We start from the raw sequence: 15,185 nt of genomic DNA on the forward strand, positions 1-15,185 counted from the left end.
GTGAGACATGATCATGACAAGTGAACTACCCCATAGGTGCTCTTTTTCTGTATACAAGCTAACCTGCAGAGTTAACCATTAGCTTACTAAACAAGATTAAGCTATTACCAGGTCCTGTGTTCCCTCAAGATAACTCAAGACTTCTTTTGACAGCATTCAAGTATGATTCCTTGGGACTTTGCGCTTGGATTCTATTGCTCAAAGGGAAACACAGAAGGGACCGAAAAGAGGAGACACAGATTTCTGGTTTCTCAGTTACGTTTAGAATGAAGGGGAGTGATTGTGTTATCAGGTGGATGTGAATTTTGAATTCCAGTTTGAGACTGAATTTTACTTTGTAGGGAACTTGGGAGGTTAACTTGATTCTCCTATACTCGTTGTTCTGCTCCTTGTGGATAGCCATGAGCTGCATCTCCGCTCTTTCTTCATCCTCAGTAGTAGTGAGTGAAGTACCAGGTTCCATGTGAGTGGTGGAGGATGATGTTGCATTGTCTTTCACGTGTTTCTTTCATCGATGGAGGAAGGTGTTTCGTTGAATAGCATATGAATACTCCCTTCACCAGTGTGCCCCTTTTGTTGTAGACTTTGTGGCCTTTGCTTTGTGAAGAGTATCCCGGAAGGATTCTTTCATCGCCTTTTTGCATCAAACTTCCCAGGTTGGTCCTTCCCATTGTTGAGAACATGGCATCTTTAATCTAAATGTCCTCAGATGAGTTGCCTTTGATTCAGGATGGACCTGATCATACACCTTTTCACTAGGTAGAGAATCAGCATTTCCTGCTTTTGCCCAGAAACTCTTGGCGTTGTTCAATTCTGTCCCGTGGTCGGATCTGATCTGTTCTCTTTCAATTTTGTCTTTACTTGAATCTTCTTGATAAGGTCCATTCATACTTCAAGAGCCCCCTCCTTTGTTTTGCGAACCAGTGTCCAGGTGAATCTTGAGTTTGGCAGACCACGGACCAGGTTCTTCTGCATCAATTTATTCAGAAGTGAGAACTTTGCATACACCAATCCTTCATGCCAATGATTCCGACTTCGCCCATCTTATACCACCAGCTTATGGAGATTCATAGTCAACAAAGTAGATGTTCTTGTTTCCTTTGTCCGCTGAGACCACTTGGCTAGTTATCAGATTGGTAACTGTGCACACTTCTTGATAAGAGCTCTACTTTGTTCCTTCTATCACAGATTTGAGAAATATTCAGGAGACTGTACTTCAGATCATTCACATAGTACACGTTCCCAACTGAGTTCCAGAGTGCCAAAGACCCTTTCCAACTTTACATTCACCGAGAATGTACCCTCAACTTCCTTTTTCTTTGAGGATACATTCTCTTCCTGCAGGGCTTTCAGTGAGAAGAATTCCAAGATGCCTTCAGTCACATGATTTAGGCATCCAAGTCCATAGTTCATTGCAGCCTGCTTCCTCTCACTGTTCCCTGCACATACAAATCATGGGTTAGATTTAGGAACCCGAACTAGTTTGGTTCCCTTGTTATGAGAGAATGGATGATTAAGGGCTTTGCAGTCTATGCAGGCAACATCCGTTTCTTGTGAGTGGTACCTGGTCCCTTGTTAGTAGTCACTTTATCAGTAAACACTTTGTTTTTCTGAACAGACTGAACCCTGGCCTGGCAATTTTTTTGAAATGCCCATTGTTCCGATAGTGGGTACATAGCCAGTTATCAGGGACAGTGACATACTTGTTGTGAGGGTTGTAAGGAGTTTTCTCTCTTTGAAACCCGATGCCCTGCCTGTTTCCACTGTTGTTGAGATACATGGCAGTGACAGCATCTGAGGACCAGGTCCACTTCAGAGACTTCTCAAGATCCATTCTTACTTTCTCCAATTCAGCTTGAAGTTGCTGATTCTTCTCGAGTTCACTACATAGACTAGTTTTTACAGCATTCAATTCCTTTTCAAGATTGATGTGTGTCTCACTAGCTACTCCCTTCCCTTTCCCAAGCATCACATTCCTATGTTCTCTATTGAGCCTTTTAATGGTTTCCTCTAGATCGGTGCATATCACTAAAAGGTCATCGTCTCTCTCATTTTCCACACTAGTTATTCTTTCATTCAAGGCCTCCTTTTCTTTTTCAAGATTAGCTATGGTCTCATCTCGGTCCACTACACAGACCACCAGATCATCTCTAGATTGTTCGGCTTCTCCTAATTCTATGGTCAGGATCTCCTTATCATTAACAAGGCTAAATAGGCATCAATTAAGACGTTTGCTAATGACCTTAGCTTCTTGGAAGAGTAGGATTTCAGATTTCTCTGAACATCCCTAAAGTTTACCTCATCGTCTTCATCATCATCATCAGACTGAGCCATCATCGCGAACAGTGAATCATACTTCATTTCTTCAGTTTCCACTGCCATCATAGAACTGTTTTCCTCATCTGGTTCCCCTTCGGATTCACTCGAAGAGTCTCCCCAAGAAGCAAGAGCCTGCTTAACAATATTGTCAGCAACACTTTTTCGATTGAATCGCTTGTCTGGAACCAGGTTCCTTTTTGCTATTTTGTCCGGATTTTGTTTGTATTGCTCCAGTTTCGCGAGTGTGCAGTCTTTGATGAAATGCCCTGGCTTTCCACATCTGTGATAGAGATCGTTGTTCCTTGCTTTACTTGAACTACCCCACTTTGGTATATCACCATTTCTTCGAACCATCTATTAAAATCTCTTAGTAAGATAGGCCATATCACTATCTTCATCACTTGTGTCACTGCTTTCGGCTCTGAGTACCAGGTTCTTTTCCTTCTCAGGCTCTCTTCTTTCGTCGTCTTTCTTTCTTTTCATCTCGTATGTCTTCAGATTACCAATCAACTCATCCATGGTCAGAGTTTGTAGATCTTTATCTTCAGTGATGGCATTTACCTGACTTTTCCAAGACCCAGGTAGGACATTGAGGATTTTCCATACAAGCTTGTTTCTGGGAATGACATATCCAAGTGAATGAAGCTCATTTATGATGGAGGTGAATCTAGTGTGCATATCTTGTATAGATTCATCATCCTTCATCCTAAAGAGCTCATATTCTGTGGTGAGCATGTCAATCTTGGATTGTTTGACCTGAGTGGTTCCTACGTGAGCGGTTTGCAACGCCTCCCATATTTCTTTGGCAGTGTCACAGGCAGAGACTCTGTTGTACTCATCAGGTCCTATGCTACACATCAAGATTTTCTTGGCACGATAGTTCTTTTCTACAGCTTTTCTGTCAATGTTGTTGTACTCTTTTCTGCCTTTCGGCACCATTTGTCCTGTTTCTTCAATCTTCTTCATGGGGACATGTGGACCATCACAGATGATGTCCCACAGTTCTGAATCTTCTGCCATCATAAAATCATGCATGCGGGTCTTCCACTAGCCATAGTACTGACCATAGAACCTGGGGGGTCCGTAGGTTGATTGTCCTTCCTCAAAGTTGGGTGGAGTGGCCATGAGGATCTGTCCTAGGTGTTAGCCTAATAGGAGGAACCTGCTCTGATACTAATTGTTAATTTATATGAGTCCACCAAACTATAGAGTACCTGGTCCTATATGAGATGATGCTGAGAATCCTATAAAGACTGGAAGTAAAGAAGACAAGGGGTTTTTACGTGGAAAAATCCCACACAAGGGGATCAAAAAACTACGACCTACTCTTGTAGGCTTTTCACTTTACTAACTTGCAATCTCCCTATTACAAGCCACTTTACAATACCCTGATTGCAAAGACTTCAACTAACTTGTGATGCGCCACCACAAGCCACTCTATAACTATCCTAGTTACAAAGGCTTTAAACTTATGACTATTCCTAGTCACAACATATATTCGGAAGTTTACAAATTTTGGTTTGTTCCTAAGACAAAGTTCTAAGAAATCAAACTAGGAAATACAATGAAGAACAAATAACAAGATTACAACTCAACTATGGATGTACATAAATTCATTAAGAAACTGATCCTTAGTGGAGTTATCTTCTTGTTATTGACACACCAGTGAGTTCAATGCTGGATGAACGCTTGTTATGGTTGAGAGAATATCACTGAATGCACAAAGACGTTATATCTTGCACCAGGTTGTTATATCACAAAAGATATCACAATGGATAGTGATGTTAATTCTTGATACGCCTCTTCCCAGTGAGAAGTGACTGTTGCACTGTCTGCACAGTCACTTATGTGCGGTTGCGTTCCAGCTGGATAGTGGACTTGTACTTCTGTCAGAGAACACTAACGGACCAGGTCCCAGTTGTGTTCCTCTTATGTAACACTTGCGAGATAGTCACTTTCCATTGATACGTTCTGGCTGTTCAGTTAACTTATACTTCTGCCAGGGAACCTTAAGAGACCAGGTCCCTGTTGTGTTTCTCTTTGTAATGATTGCGAGCAGTCACAGACTTATAAATCTGTCAGAGAACCCTAAGGGACCGAGTCACCAGGTCCCTGTTGTGTTCCTCCCTGAGGTCATTCATGGACCAGGACAGTTGAAATGTAGGTCAGGTTCTCTATCTGGTTCTTCACGACAAGTTTGTTAGATCATCAAAACATCAGAAGCATAAGTCATAGACATTGAGAACCCATCATAATCGACTCTCTATCAGAATAAAAAGAAAGTTCAGCAGGGATAATCTCGTCTACTGTAGGTTCACGAATTGGCTCGCTGGAATTCCCTATTTCTAGCAGAAGACCTATGTGAAAAAGAAGCCTTAGTTCTAGAAGATGATGGAGGAGTAGGACTAGGTTGAGAAGAAGAACCTCGTATGGAAACTGACCCTAAACTACATAGCCTACCACCTCTCCTGCTTCTGGTAGGAGCAAGGGGAAGTTCATCAACAATAAGGATCTTTCGAGGATCAGGGTTTGAAGAAGACATAGTTGTAAGAAGAAGTAGAAAATATTGAATAGCAAGATATGGGAAATTTTTCGTGAAGAAAAAGGCAAAGGATATATTTATACTCGAAAGCAACCGTCAAACACAAAAAGGTAATGATGGAAACGTCATGATGAAAACTGTCACTCCGTGATTGATGCAGCCGTAAAAAGAGCCTTATAAGGCGCTAAGGAGTTGCAGAACCAATCGTAAGACACCACATGTTACATGCATTAAATGGAAGTGACATACGATGCGTCAGTTCAGAGGAAGGTATAATGATATGAGGGAAACGACGACAAAAATTTCCGCTTTAATGAGATCCACTTCCCAAATATTCAATTGATGAATAATTTGTAAATGGGGGGACTATCTGTATTGGGCAAAATAAATATTACACGTGGATTTATATATGTGGCTGATGTGATAAAACACGTGGATCACTAAGAAAGCGACAGCTAGGGAGATGCATTAAAAGAGGCACGAGTCATAGTAGGTACGAATAAATCACCCCCGAGATAAAAGGGGTATGGGTGCTCGAATGTGAATTGCTATGTGAAGAGACACCGGCATAATGAATCAAGACTGAAAAGGAAGAAGATTCATGGACCGTCAGTAATGTGCATGAATGATCATAGATGTTGCAGAATCTTCTTGAACAGTTACCATTGCCAATTATAATGTCTTATTAATGTCATTAATGTACGTAATAATTAATCATAAAAGGGAAGAGATGATGTACTTATAGATTCCTATATAAGGGAAAGGGAATTTCACTTGTAAGGACACGTTCTGATTATTAGTGGAATATACTTATTATTTTGCTTTAAACCGATTACTTTACCATTTTTTGTTCTTATTTCATCGCTAAGATATTTTTTATTTGATTATCAGTAGCCCGGGTACTTCTAAAATAAGCTTTGATCGAAATTTCTATTTTCTGGTTAAACACTGCCCTTATCACAACTAAACACGACATGCCTAGGTGTATCAACACCTTTTAATTTTAGTTTGTTAGATGATTTTTTCACCACACCAAACCCTTTCAATCTGCCGTGTTCTTTGTAAAATGCAAACATAGGTTCTCTACTTTTGGATATCATTCCTTCAATAGGACCTTGTAAAAATTCTTCATGAGTAAAGGTCTCCTCATCCATTCCATCTTCATCCTCTTAATTCTATCCCATATTTAACTTTTCGTCTTCCTCCCCTTAATCCGGCATGCATGTTTAGCTCTTCATCTAACTCTACTAGAGCCAGAAGCGGATCTAGGATTTGAAGGTGGCGGGTGCCGCAATTTTCTTTATTGTACATCTTGTAAGAAATAATATAGAGCTTGTTCAGAATGTTTATTCAGTTCATCCTTTTTAGTTTATTCAGGCAATTTAATAGGCATTTTTATTTGCAAATATGAAAATTACATCTCTTTTCGAGACCTTACCTGTGGAATTTCACTGGGTATGATGTTGTTATATGAAAATTACATCTCAGACATCAAGAAGAAAATGTAATTAGCATTTTAAAGAAGGACAAATTGCACCTTTATTATAAACTGTACTAGTGAAATTAATATTTTCACTAAGGAACTACATCTTTTTTTTTTGTATGCTAAATATAAATTTGCACAAGTAAAATAACATCTTCAATAAGGGAATTCCACCAATCATAATAAAAAAAAAATATACATTCAATAGATAAATTATACCCCCATAGTAAATGCAGAATTAGATAAAGTACAAGATCACAAAAATTAAAATCTTAAATCTCATATTTTTCTAGGCAATGCGTGCGAAATATTCATCGTAATTTAATAGCAAAGAGATTTAAATTGTATTTAACAATCATAGAATAATAAATATTTTACGTTATAATAAAAACAAAATTATTGATCTTAATCCAAAATTTCTATCCAAGACCCAAGTTTTATGATTTTGAAAGAAAAAACTAAAAGGTCTGAGATTAAGAAATATGCTTATTTTTATGAAAATTTTAAATTTTGGAGGATCTTTCTTTAGTGTTCTTGCTAAAGATTACGGATAAAATAATAAAATATAGGAAAAAATATACAAAATAATAAACAGCAAATAGAAAATTGGGAGGTAGCCAAACAGGAAAATGACTTGTACAAAGAAAATAAAAAGCACAACGAAAAGGAAAAGTCAGACAAGATTCAAGATATTTGAACTTGAATTTTATATACAAGAAAAGCTTTCAAAAAGGTCTACCATCCATGGTACCTTTGTCTAGTTTGCGACTGGGGTGGCAGGATCAAATATTTAACCTAGTTTAAGAAACCTAGCAGTTGTCGTACCAACCTATTGGCTCGAGTAAGTTTGTTTTGGTGATTGACAAAGGAGGACATGCATGAACCAGGTCCATGGACTGTATACACAGGTGACAGATAGAATTAAGCAAAAGGCTTGCATGTAAAAGGGATAAGTCTAAGTGGTTAAATCTGATATACCCTGAATGAAAAGGTTGCATATTTGATAAGGAGCAGGACTCCTTACTTGAAGCGAACTCTATCCATGATAACGGAACATTTAGAAGTTAAAGTTGACTAGAACTCTTACACCAAGGAAAAGTAAAGCATTAGAACTCTAGTTAATCTTTATTTACTAACTCTATATATATCACTTGTGTTCTCTTTTACAGGTGATGCACACATACTGAAGTTAAGCACGAATTGAGAGCAAAATAGCAAGGCATTTTGTAAGCAATTCATGTGAGATTTAAGAGTGCGATCGTGAAGCTACACGAACCAGATTGAAGAACAAGCTCCATAAAGAGTTTCATGTGTCTTTCTTTATTTCTAGTTCAAAATGTAATAGGCGTTTTGAGTTGTACTTTTCAGCTCTCTAAGAAGCAAATTATACTAGGTACCTGAGTTGTATCATTCAAGTTAGAGTTAACTTGAAGCAGTTGCAACAGCCTGTGGCTGGTTGCTATAAGGGTTAGAGTTAATCCTTAGGTTTGCAAGAGTTTGTAAACTTTGTTGTTGGCTAAGAGTTGTAGTGAAGTGTTTGGAGAAAATCCTACTTGGTAGTAGGTCGTGTTTTTTTCACCTTTTGAGCAAGGTGTTTTTCATGTAAAAATACTTGTATTCTTTGCTTTCTGCATTTATCATTCCGAAACTGTAGTGTAAGGAACATGTAGAAGAACCAGGTTCTTCTATAATCTGTGCACGCGAAAAATTGGACACCACACAAATCACCCCCTCTTGTGTGGCATTGAAGTATGAAACATCAATTGATATCAGAGCGAGTTATCCTTGAAGAGGCTAACACCTTAGGAAATGATCAAGATTAATGCACGACCTGAAAACTGTGAAGGGATCTCCACCACCAGGCCACTGCTATCAAATGATCACTACTATTCTTTGTGGAAAGAGAGGAGAAGAGGTCGCTTCTAGATAACTAATGGATGCTACAAATGTGGTAAAAAGAACCACATGATAAAGAACTGTCCTATATGGAAAGTCGAGTGGAAAAAGGAGAAATCTGAAAGAAGGAATAGAAAGAAAGAACAGGTTTATGAGAAGAAGAAATACAACAAAGGACCATCCAAAGTAATGGTTGCTTCCTGGGAAGAATGTTTAGATGAGGACATAGATGATACTGAACGAGCTCTTATAGCAATTCAAGAATCTGAAGATGAACCTGATGAAGAATCTGAAATAAGTCTTCTGGACCAAAAGGATAAAATTAAATTCCTTTCTAAAGAAAGACTATCAGAACTATTGCTAACTTTAATTGATGAAACTAAGACTATAAGTTCTAAAAAAGAACAGGCTTCAAAAGAGTGTAACTTTTTAAAAGCAAAGTGCAAAAACCTGGAAATTAGGGCTTGTGAAACTGAAAAAGAAAAAAAATTGTTTTGAAGAACCAAGTTCATGCACTTGACACGACTGTTTTAGAACTTAGATCTGACAATATAAAATTGAAGTTAGGAACAGGTAAAGAAATAGCTAGTGTCACACAACTCACACTAGAAAAGGATTTAGGAAAGGTGAAAGATGAGCTATATAAGAGGGATGAATAGGTAAGAGTCCTCACGGAGGATCAGAACAAGGTCAAGCATGATCTAGATAGAACTTGTAAATGGAACAGATCCTCTGATACACTTTCATGGCTACAAGAACATCAAAGTAGCAACATAAGAGGACTTGCCTTTGGGAACTCTGCACCTAAGTGGGATCCCAAAAGCAAGTACTTCACACTCCCTGAGAACAAGATTTGTACACATTGTGGTAACACTGGTCACTATAAAAGTGAATGCACTGCAAAAGAGAAGGCAAGTCAAAAGAACAAAAATTTTGTTCTAGGAAAAAATAGGCTGCCAAGTTGGGCTAAAAAGAATGTGATTTATCTTTTTGCTTATTGAAAGGGACCCAAACTAGTTTGGGTTCCTAAAACTAACACTTGATTTTCTTTTGCAGGTCCAAGTGAAGGAGAGCAGCCAAATATGGTACATGGATAGCGGCTTCTTAAAGCATATGACATGAAGCAAGAACTGATTCCTTTCACTTGAGGACCTTAAAGGAGGTAATATCTTCTTCGGAAATGGGAAGAAAGGTGAGATAATTAGTGTTGGCAAGGTAGGTAAGACTGATTCTCACTCTATTGAGAATGTGTACCTGATTGATAGACTGAAATACAATCTAATAAGTGTATCACAATGTTGTGATAGAGGGAAAAAGAGTGAATAATATATATATTGTGGATCCGCCCACACTCTCAGATAATGAACTCACATGCTTTAGTGTGTTGGATAATGACCCCCTCCTTTGGCGCAAAAGACTTGGACATGCTAATCTAAGTCAACTCAACAAACTAGTCTCAAAGGACTTGGTAATAGGACTGCCTAATATTAAGTTCAAGGTAGACAAAGTTTGTGAGGCTTGTGCAAGGGGGAAGCAGGTAGGATCCTCTTTAAAAAGCAAGAAAATGGTAAGCACTACTAGAAGATGGAACTGGACCATATGGATCTTTGTGGACCAATGAGAACTCTGAGCAGAGGTGGTAAGAGATATATTACGGTGCTTGTTGATGATTACTCTAGGTTTACTTGGACACTATTTCTAACTTGCATTTGACATGTTCACTTCATTTGTTAGAAAAACTCATAAACAACTAGGTAATTAACTTGCATCAATTAGGTCTGATCATGGTACTGAATTTGAAAATGCTAAATTTGCTGAATTATGTGATAAGCGTGGCGTAGATCATAATTTTTCTCCACAACAAAATGGAGTAGTTGAAAGAAAGAATAGGGCATTGGAGGAAATGGATAGGACTATGCTATTTTCTAGTAAATTGCCCCATAGTTTCTGGGTAGAAGCTGTGAACACTGCATGCTACATCATAAATAGGTGCATGACTAGACCTCTTGTTGAGAAGATTCCCTATGAGTCACTTAAAGGGAAAAAGCTAAATATATCCCATCTTAGGGTATTTAGATGCAAGTGATTTGTTTGCAATAATGAAAAAGATTCCCTAAGAGAGTTTGATCCCAGAAGTGATGATGAAGTATTCTTGGGATATTCTTCACATAGTAAAGCTTATAAGATATACAACAAACGAACTATGTCCATATAAAAAGTGTATATGTTATTTTTTTAAAAAAACTAACACTCTTTCTGAGAGGCAGGAACAAGATAATGAAGAGATTTGGCTGATAAGAAATTCAAATGGTGAAACCACAGTCCAGCCCGAAGATGCATCACAGGAAGGAACAGGTGATCGAACAGGTCCTTCCACCCAGGGCAACATGACAGGGGGAACTGACTAGAGAGAAATTGATTCTCAAACCTCGAGGGAACGTGTCCATGAACCTATTCCTCAGTAACAAAACCAGGAAAGAACATCAAAGAAATTGACACTCCTATTACAGCATCCACAAAATTGGATATAGATGAACCTGGTTCATCTGTTGATCAGAAGTTGTATAGGGGAATGATTGGTTCTCTTTTATATCTCACTGCTAGTAGACCTAACATTATTTTCAGTGTAGGACTTTGTGCTTGATTTCAGGCAAATCCAAAGGAGTCTCACTTGACTGCTGTCAAAAGAATCTTGAGATACTTGAAAGACACCACTGACCTTTGTCTATGGTATCCAAAAGGTAGTAATTTCAACCTAGTGGGATATGGTGATGCTGATTATGCAGGTTTTCTTATGGATAGAAAGAGCACATCAGGTATGGCACATTTTCTTGGCTCATGTCTTGTGTCTTGGGCTACCAAAAAGCAAAATTATGTGGCCTTATCTACTGCTGAAGCTCAGTATGTTGTGCTGCCTCATGTTGTGCTCAATTGTTGTGGATCAAACAGCAATTAATGGATTTTGGAATTGATGTAGGTTGTATCCCTATATTTTGTGATAACAGTAGTGCAATTAGTAGGACCAAGAACCCGGTTCATCATAAGAGAACTAAACACATAGATGTTAGGCATAATTTCTTCTAGGGAAAACTATGAGAAGGGTTTGATCACTGTGGAATTTTGTGCTACTGACAAGCAAATAACTGACATCATCACAAAAGCTCTAAGTAGAGTTCACTTTGAAAGAAATAGGTTAGAATTAGGGATGATTAAGATCACCTAAAAGGAACCAGTTCTTACCCAAAATTTGGTTAGAAAATTGTGAATTTTTGTACATAGTTAGATTAGATTTTGATCAGTCTCATACTTTCATAAGTATACTCCTGTGCCATGTGCTAATATGACTCATTATCTATAATGATATTATCTTTATTTCCTTGGAAAATTCAGACTTACACAAGAGATTTCAGTGAAGAACCAGGTTCATCAAGATTATTTGGTTCGTATTCTCCAATCTGCATAGTTTGAAATAATTATATTTGGATCATGATTAAGAGAAGAGTCCATTCAATCTCAAACCCCATTGTACTTATCTGTTATAAAAAATGGACCAGTTTCGTTCAAAAGAGGAGTCCAGACCGCATTAAGTGCCTAGATCCTAGGGAACCTCTCCAACGTCTTTTCAAAATAGAAATGCAGTTTGATTAAACCTTTGAAAAGGCTGACGTTACTCATTTGAACTCCTCCACGTTATATTGATTAGGCTTTACTTGTTTCTTCACTTCTAAATCTCTAAGCCATTAGAATTCTCTCCAACTTCTCTCATCTTCCAAATACTCTGAAACCTTTTTTTCTTACTCCCAAGCATAGAAATGGCTAGCACCTCTAAGAATCCCTCATCACCACCTAAGGGAACCTCACCCACACCATCTGATACACCTTCAACTACTCCCATCTCTAAGAAAGGAAGGGTAAAAATGATGGCTCGCAAGGATGTTGTTGGTGGAGAGAAAACCAAGAAAATAAATGAAAAATTGAAAGCAAGTAGGGAAGAAGAACCCCAAAAATCTGACGAGTCATTCAAGTCTGCAACTAAGGGGGAAGAAACGGTTTCTTCTAAGTCTGAACAGGTAACGACTGGTCTCAAATTTAATCTTGAAACTATTTCTAAGGTTGCTACGAATTTGGAAAATAGGTTTGTTCTAGTTGGATCTATGCAGGTGTTGAAACTACTGAGTCTGGAAAGGTGGGTGGTGAAAATAAAGAGAGAAAAGAAAAAGAGAGAGAGGGTGCTCGAAGTACTGTTAGGGGAATGAAAAAAGGATTGGCTGAATCTTCCCCCACCCTGCTGGCCTAACTAAAGAATCAGGTGCTATGGTAGTCTAGGGTGAAGAAACTGATGGAGAAAAGCAGAGTGTGAGAGAGACAGGGGGAAGTGGGTCTGGAGAAGTTGCTGAGCGGTTGGTTAGACTAAGAAAGAATGTTGAAGAACCTGTTCCATATGAACAAGAAACCCTCGCAAACTTACTAAAAAGGATGACTGATAGTTACAAACCCAAGAAGAAAGAAAGTTCAGGAGTGAAATCCCTGGCACTGCTAGGGCAAATAAGAAGAGAAAGGATGTCTCTTCTATCCCTGTAGAGACTCCTCCCACAAGAGGAAGACCTACAAGGAGTCAGAAGAAGCAGAATGAGGCTGAACTGAAAAAGGCCTTAGAGGAAAGTAAGAGAAAAGCTGATGCTAAGGGAAAGAAGAAGGTGGTTGAGCCTATTGAGGCAGTTGAAATTGATGAGATGGACCTGGTCCTTCGAGATGAAGTGGAGACAGAAGATGTGGAGGTTATGACTCCAAAAGCTAAGAAAGTCAAGACTTCCTCCAAGAAGTCTGTTTCAAAAACAAAGTCTGTTGAGCCATCTACTTTGGCTAAAAGAACCAGGTCTGCATTGAAATCAAGAAAAGTGAAAATTGTAGAGGAAGAAGAATGGAGTGGAGAAGTAGAAGAAGAAGAAGAAGAATATGATATTGAGAAGGACAAGATGTTAAGTTTGGGAAGAGAACCATCTTGAAAGGTAGACTCCTCAGGGATTTGGAGGAGGAATGAATGTTACTGCTGCTGGAGAAGTTACAATTGCAAGGTTGGAAGGACATGGTCCTTCAGATGGATGAAAGGCTGGCCAGAACTGAGATTGTGAAGTTCATGGCTAACTGTGAGATCAAAGATGGTAGGGTCACCAGTGTGGTCAAGGGGGTGACAATGACTTTTGATGATAAAGAACTGGGAGAAATCTTAGTTGTCCCTGCTGAAGGGTACAATGATTATAAGAAGCTTAAATGGTCAAGTGTAGAGAATCTCCCTAAGCCCTTACCATTACTAGGAAGTTTGGTGACAATGAAGAGGAACTTGAGCCCAAGGCTATTTACAAATGTGAGATGAAGCCACCCCATAAAGTGTTGTTTGAATTTGTTAATAAATGTGTGTTGCCAAAGGCAGGAAAGGAGGCACATTGATACATTCATGGACCTGGTCCTTATGGAATGTTTGGACAGTGGGAGGCAAATCAATTGGCTTGGATTTATCATCCAGCTTCTTGACAGGGTTGTAAATGGCACCAAGACTCACGACATACCCTATGGTTTTATTCTCACAGTTGTACTTGCACATTTCAAGGTATCCGTCAAGAAATGGAAAGTTGGTACAAGCAAGGATCATTTTTGGGCAAACACTCTAACTGCTTCTGACTATGAAGTTCAAACCACTCCCAAAGAACCCGGTTCATCCAAAAAGGTACCAGTGAGCAGCAAAGTGCGAGCTTTGGTGCAAGAAAGTAGGGCAAAAGATGTTGAGATTGATAGGTTGAAGAAGAGGTTGGCTGAAGTGGAGACTGATAGAGATGCTCTCAGAGCTGAGCTGCCAAAAGAGAAGGAGAAGAATGATGGCATTCTTCAGGATATGCTGAAACTGCTCCAAGCCAAAAACCAAGAACCTGGTCCTTCCCAGCCTTAAGCCTCCTAGCCTAGTGTAGATCAACCAGTGACCCAGCTCGGGATTGTTTTTGTTTCTTTTGCTCATGATCCAGTGTTCTTATTTCTTTTTATGCTTTGTGGTAGGATCTTATCAATCAATGAAATTCAATGCCTTTTGCTCTAATTGTTTGTTGATATTTCTTAGATGGCTAATATCCTTAGATTGATAGTTGATGCTTAAAATCCATGATTGCATTTGAAGTAGCCCCAGTGACCATACTTTCTATTAAAATTTGGTTATTTCACATAATTATACAACTTTTCAATGATGCCAGTGTGTTGATGTTGAGCTGAGTTGAAATAGGTTTCATGCTTATGAAAAGCATTAAGTTTGTCATCATCAAAAAGGGGGAATTTGTTGGCTTGAGTAAGTTTGTTTTGAAGATTGACAAAGGAACACATGCATGAACCAGGTCCATGGACAGTATACACAGGTGACAGATAGAATTAATTAAAAGGCTTGCACGTGAAAGGGATAAGTATAAGTGATTATATATGATATTCCCTGGAAAAAAGGTTGCATATTTGATAAGGAGTAGGACTCCTTACTTGAAGAGAACTCTATCCAAGATAAGGGAAGAGTTAGAAGTTGAAGTTGACTAGAACTCTTCCACCAAGGAAGAGTAAAGCATTAGAACTCTAGTTAATCTTTTATTTACTAACTCTATATATATCAGTTGTGTTCTCTTTTACAGGTGATGCACACATACTGAAGTTAAGCATGAATTGAGAGCAAAATAGCAAGGCATTTTGTGAGTAATTCATGTGATATTTAAGAGTGCGATCGTGAAGCTACACGAAGCAGATTGAAAAACCAGCTCCATAAAGAGTTTCATGTGTCTTTCTTTATTTCTAGTTCAAAGTGTAGTAGGCGTTTTGAGTTGTACTTTTCAGCTTTCTAAGGAGCAAATTGTACTAGGTACCTGAGTTATATCATTCAAGTTAGCGTTAACTTGAAGCAGACGCAATAACCTGTGGCTG

The 15,185-nt window shown here is 38.6% G+C and overlaps 1 protein-coding gene across 1 annotated transcript; it reads left to right on the plus strand.

The window, feature by feature from the left end:
- Window positions 12,053-13,246, plus strand: LOC109231659. The gene is made up of 4 exons (XM_019397304.1): window positions 12,053-12,310; window positions 12,376-12,426; window positions 12,567-12,640; window positions 12,757-13,246. The coding sequence occupies exons 1-4, from the start codon at window positions 12,053-12,055 to the stop codon at window positions 13,244-13,246; spliced, it is 873 nt and encodes a 290-aa protein (XP_019252849.1).

The sequence above is a fragment of the Nicotiana attenuata genome, chromosome 8, assembly GCF_001879085.1.
Source record: "Nicotiana attenuata strain UT chromosome 8, NIATTr2, whole genome shotgun sequence".
Classification (NCBI taxonomy): Eukaryota; Viridiplantae; Streptophyta; class Magnoliopsida; order Solanales; family Solanaceae; genus Nicotiana; species Nicotiana attenuata.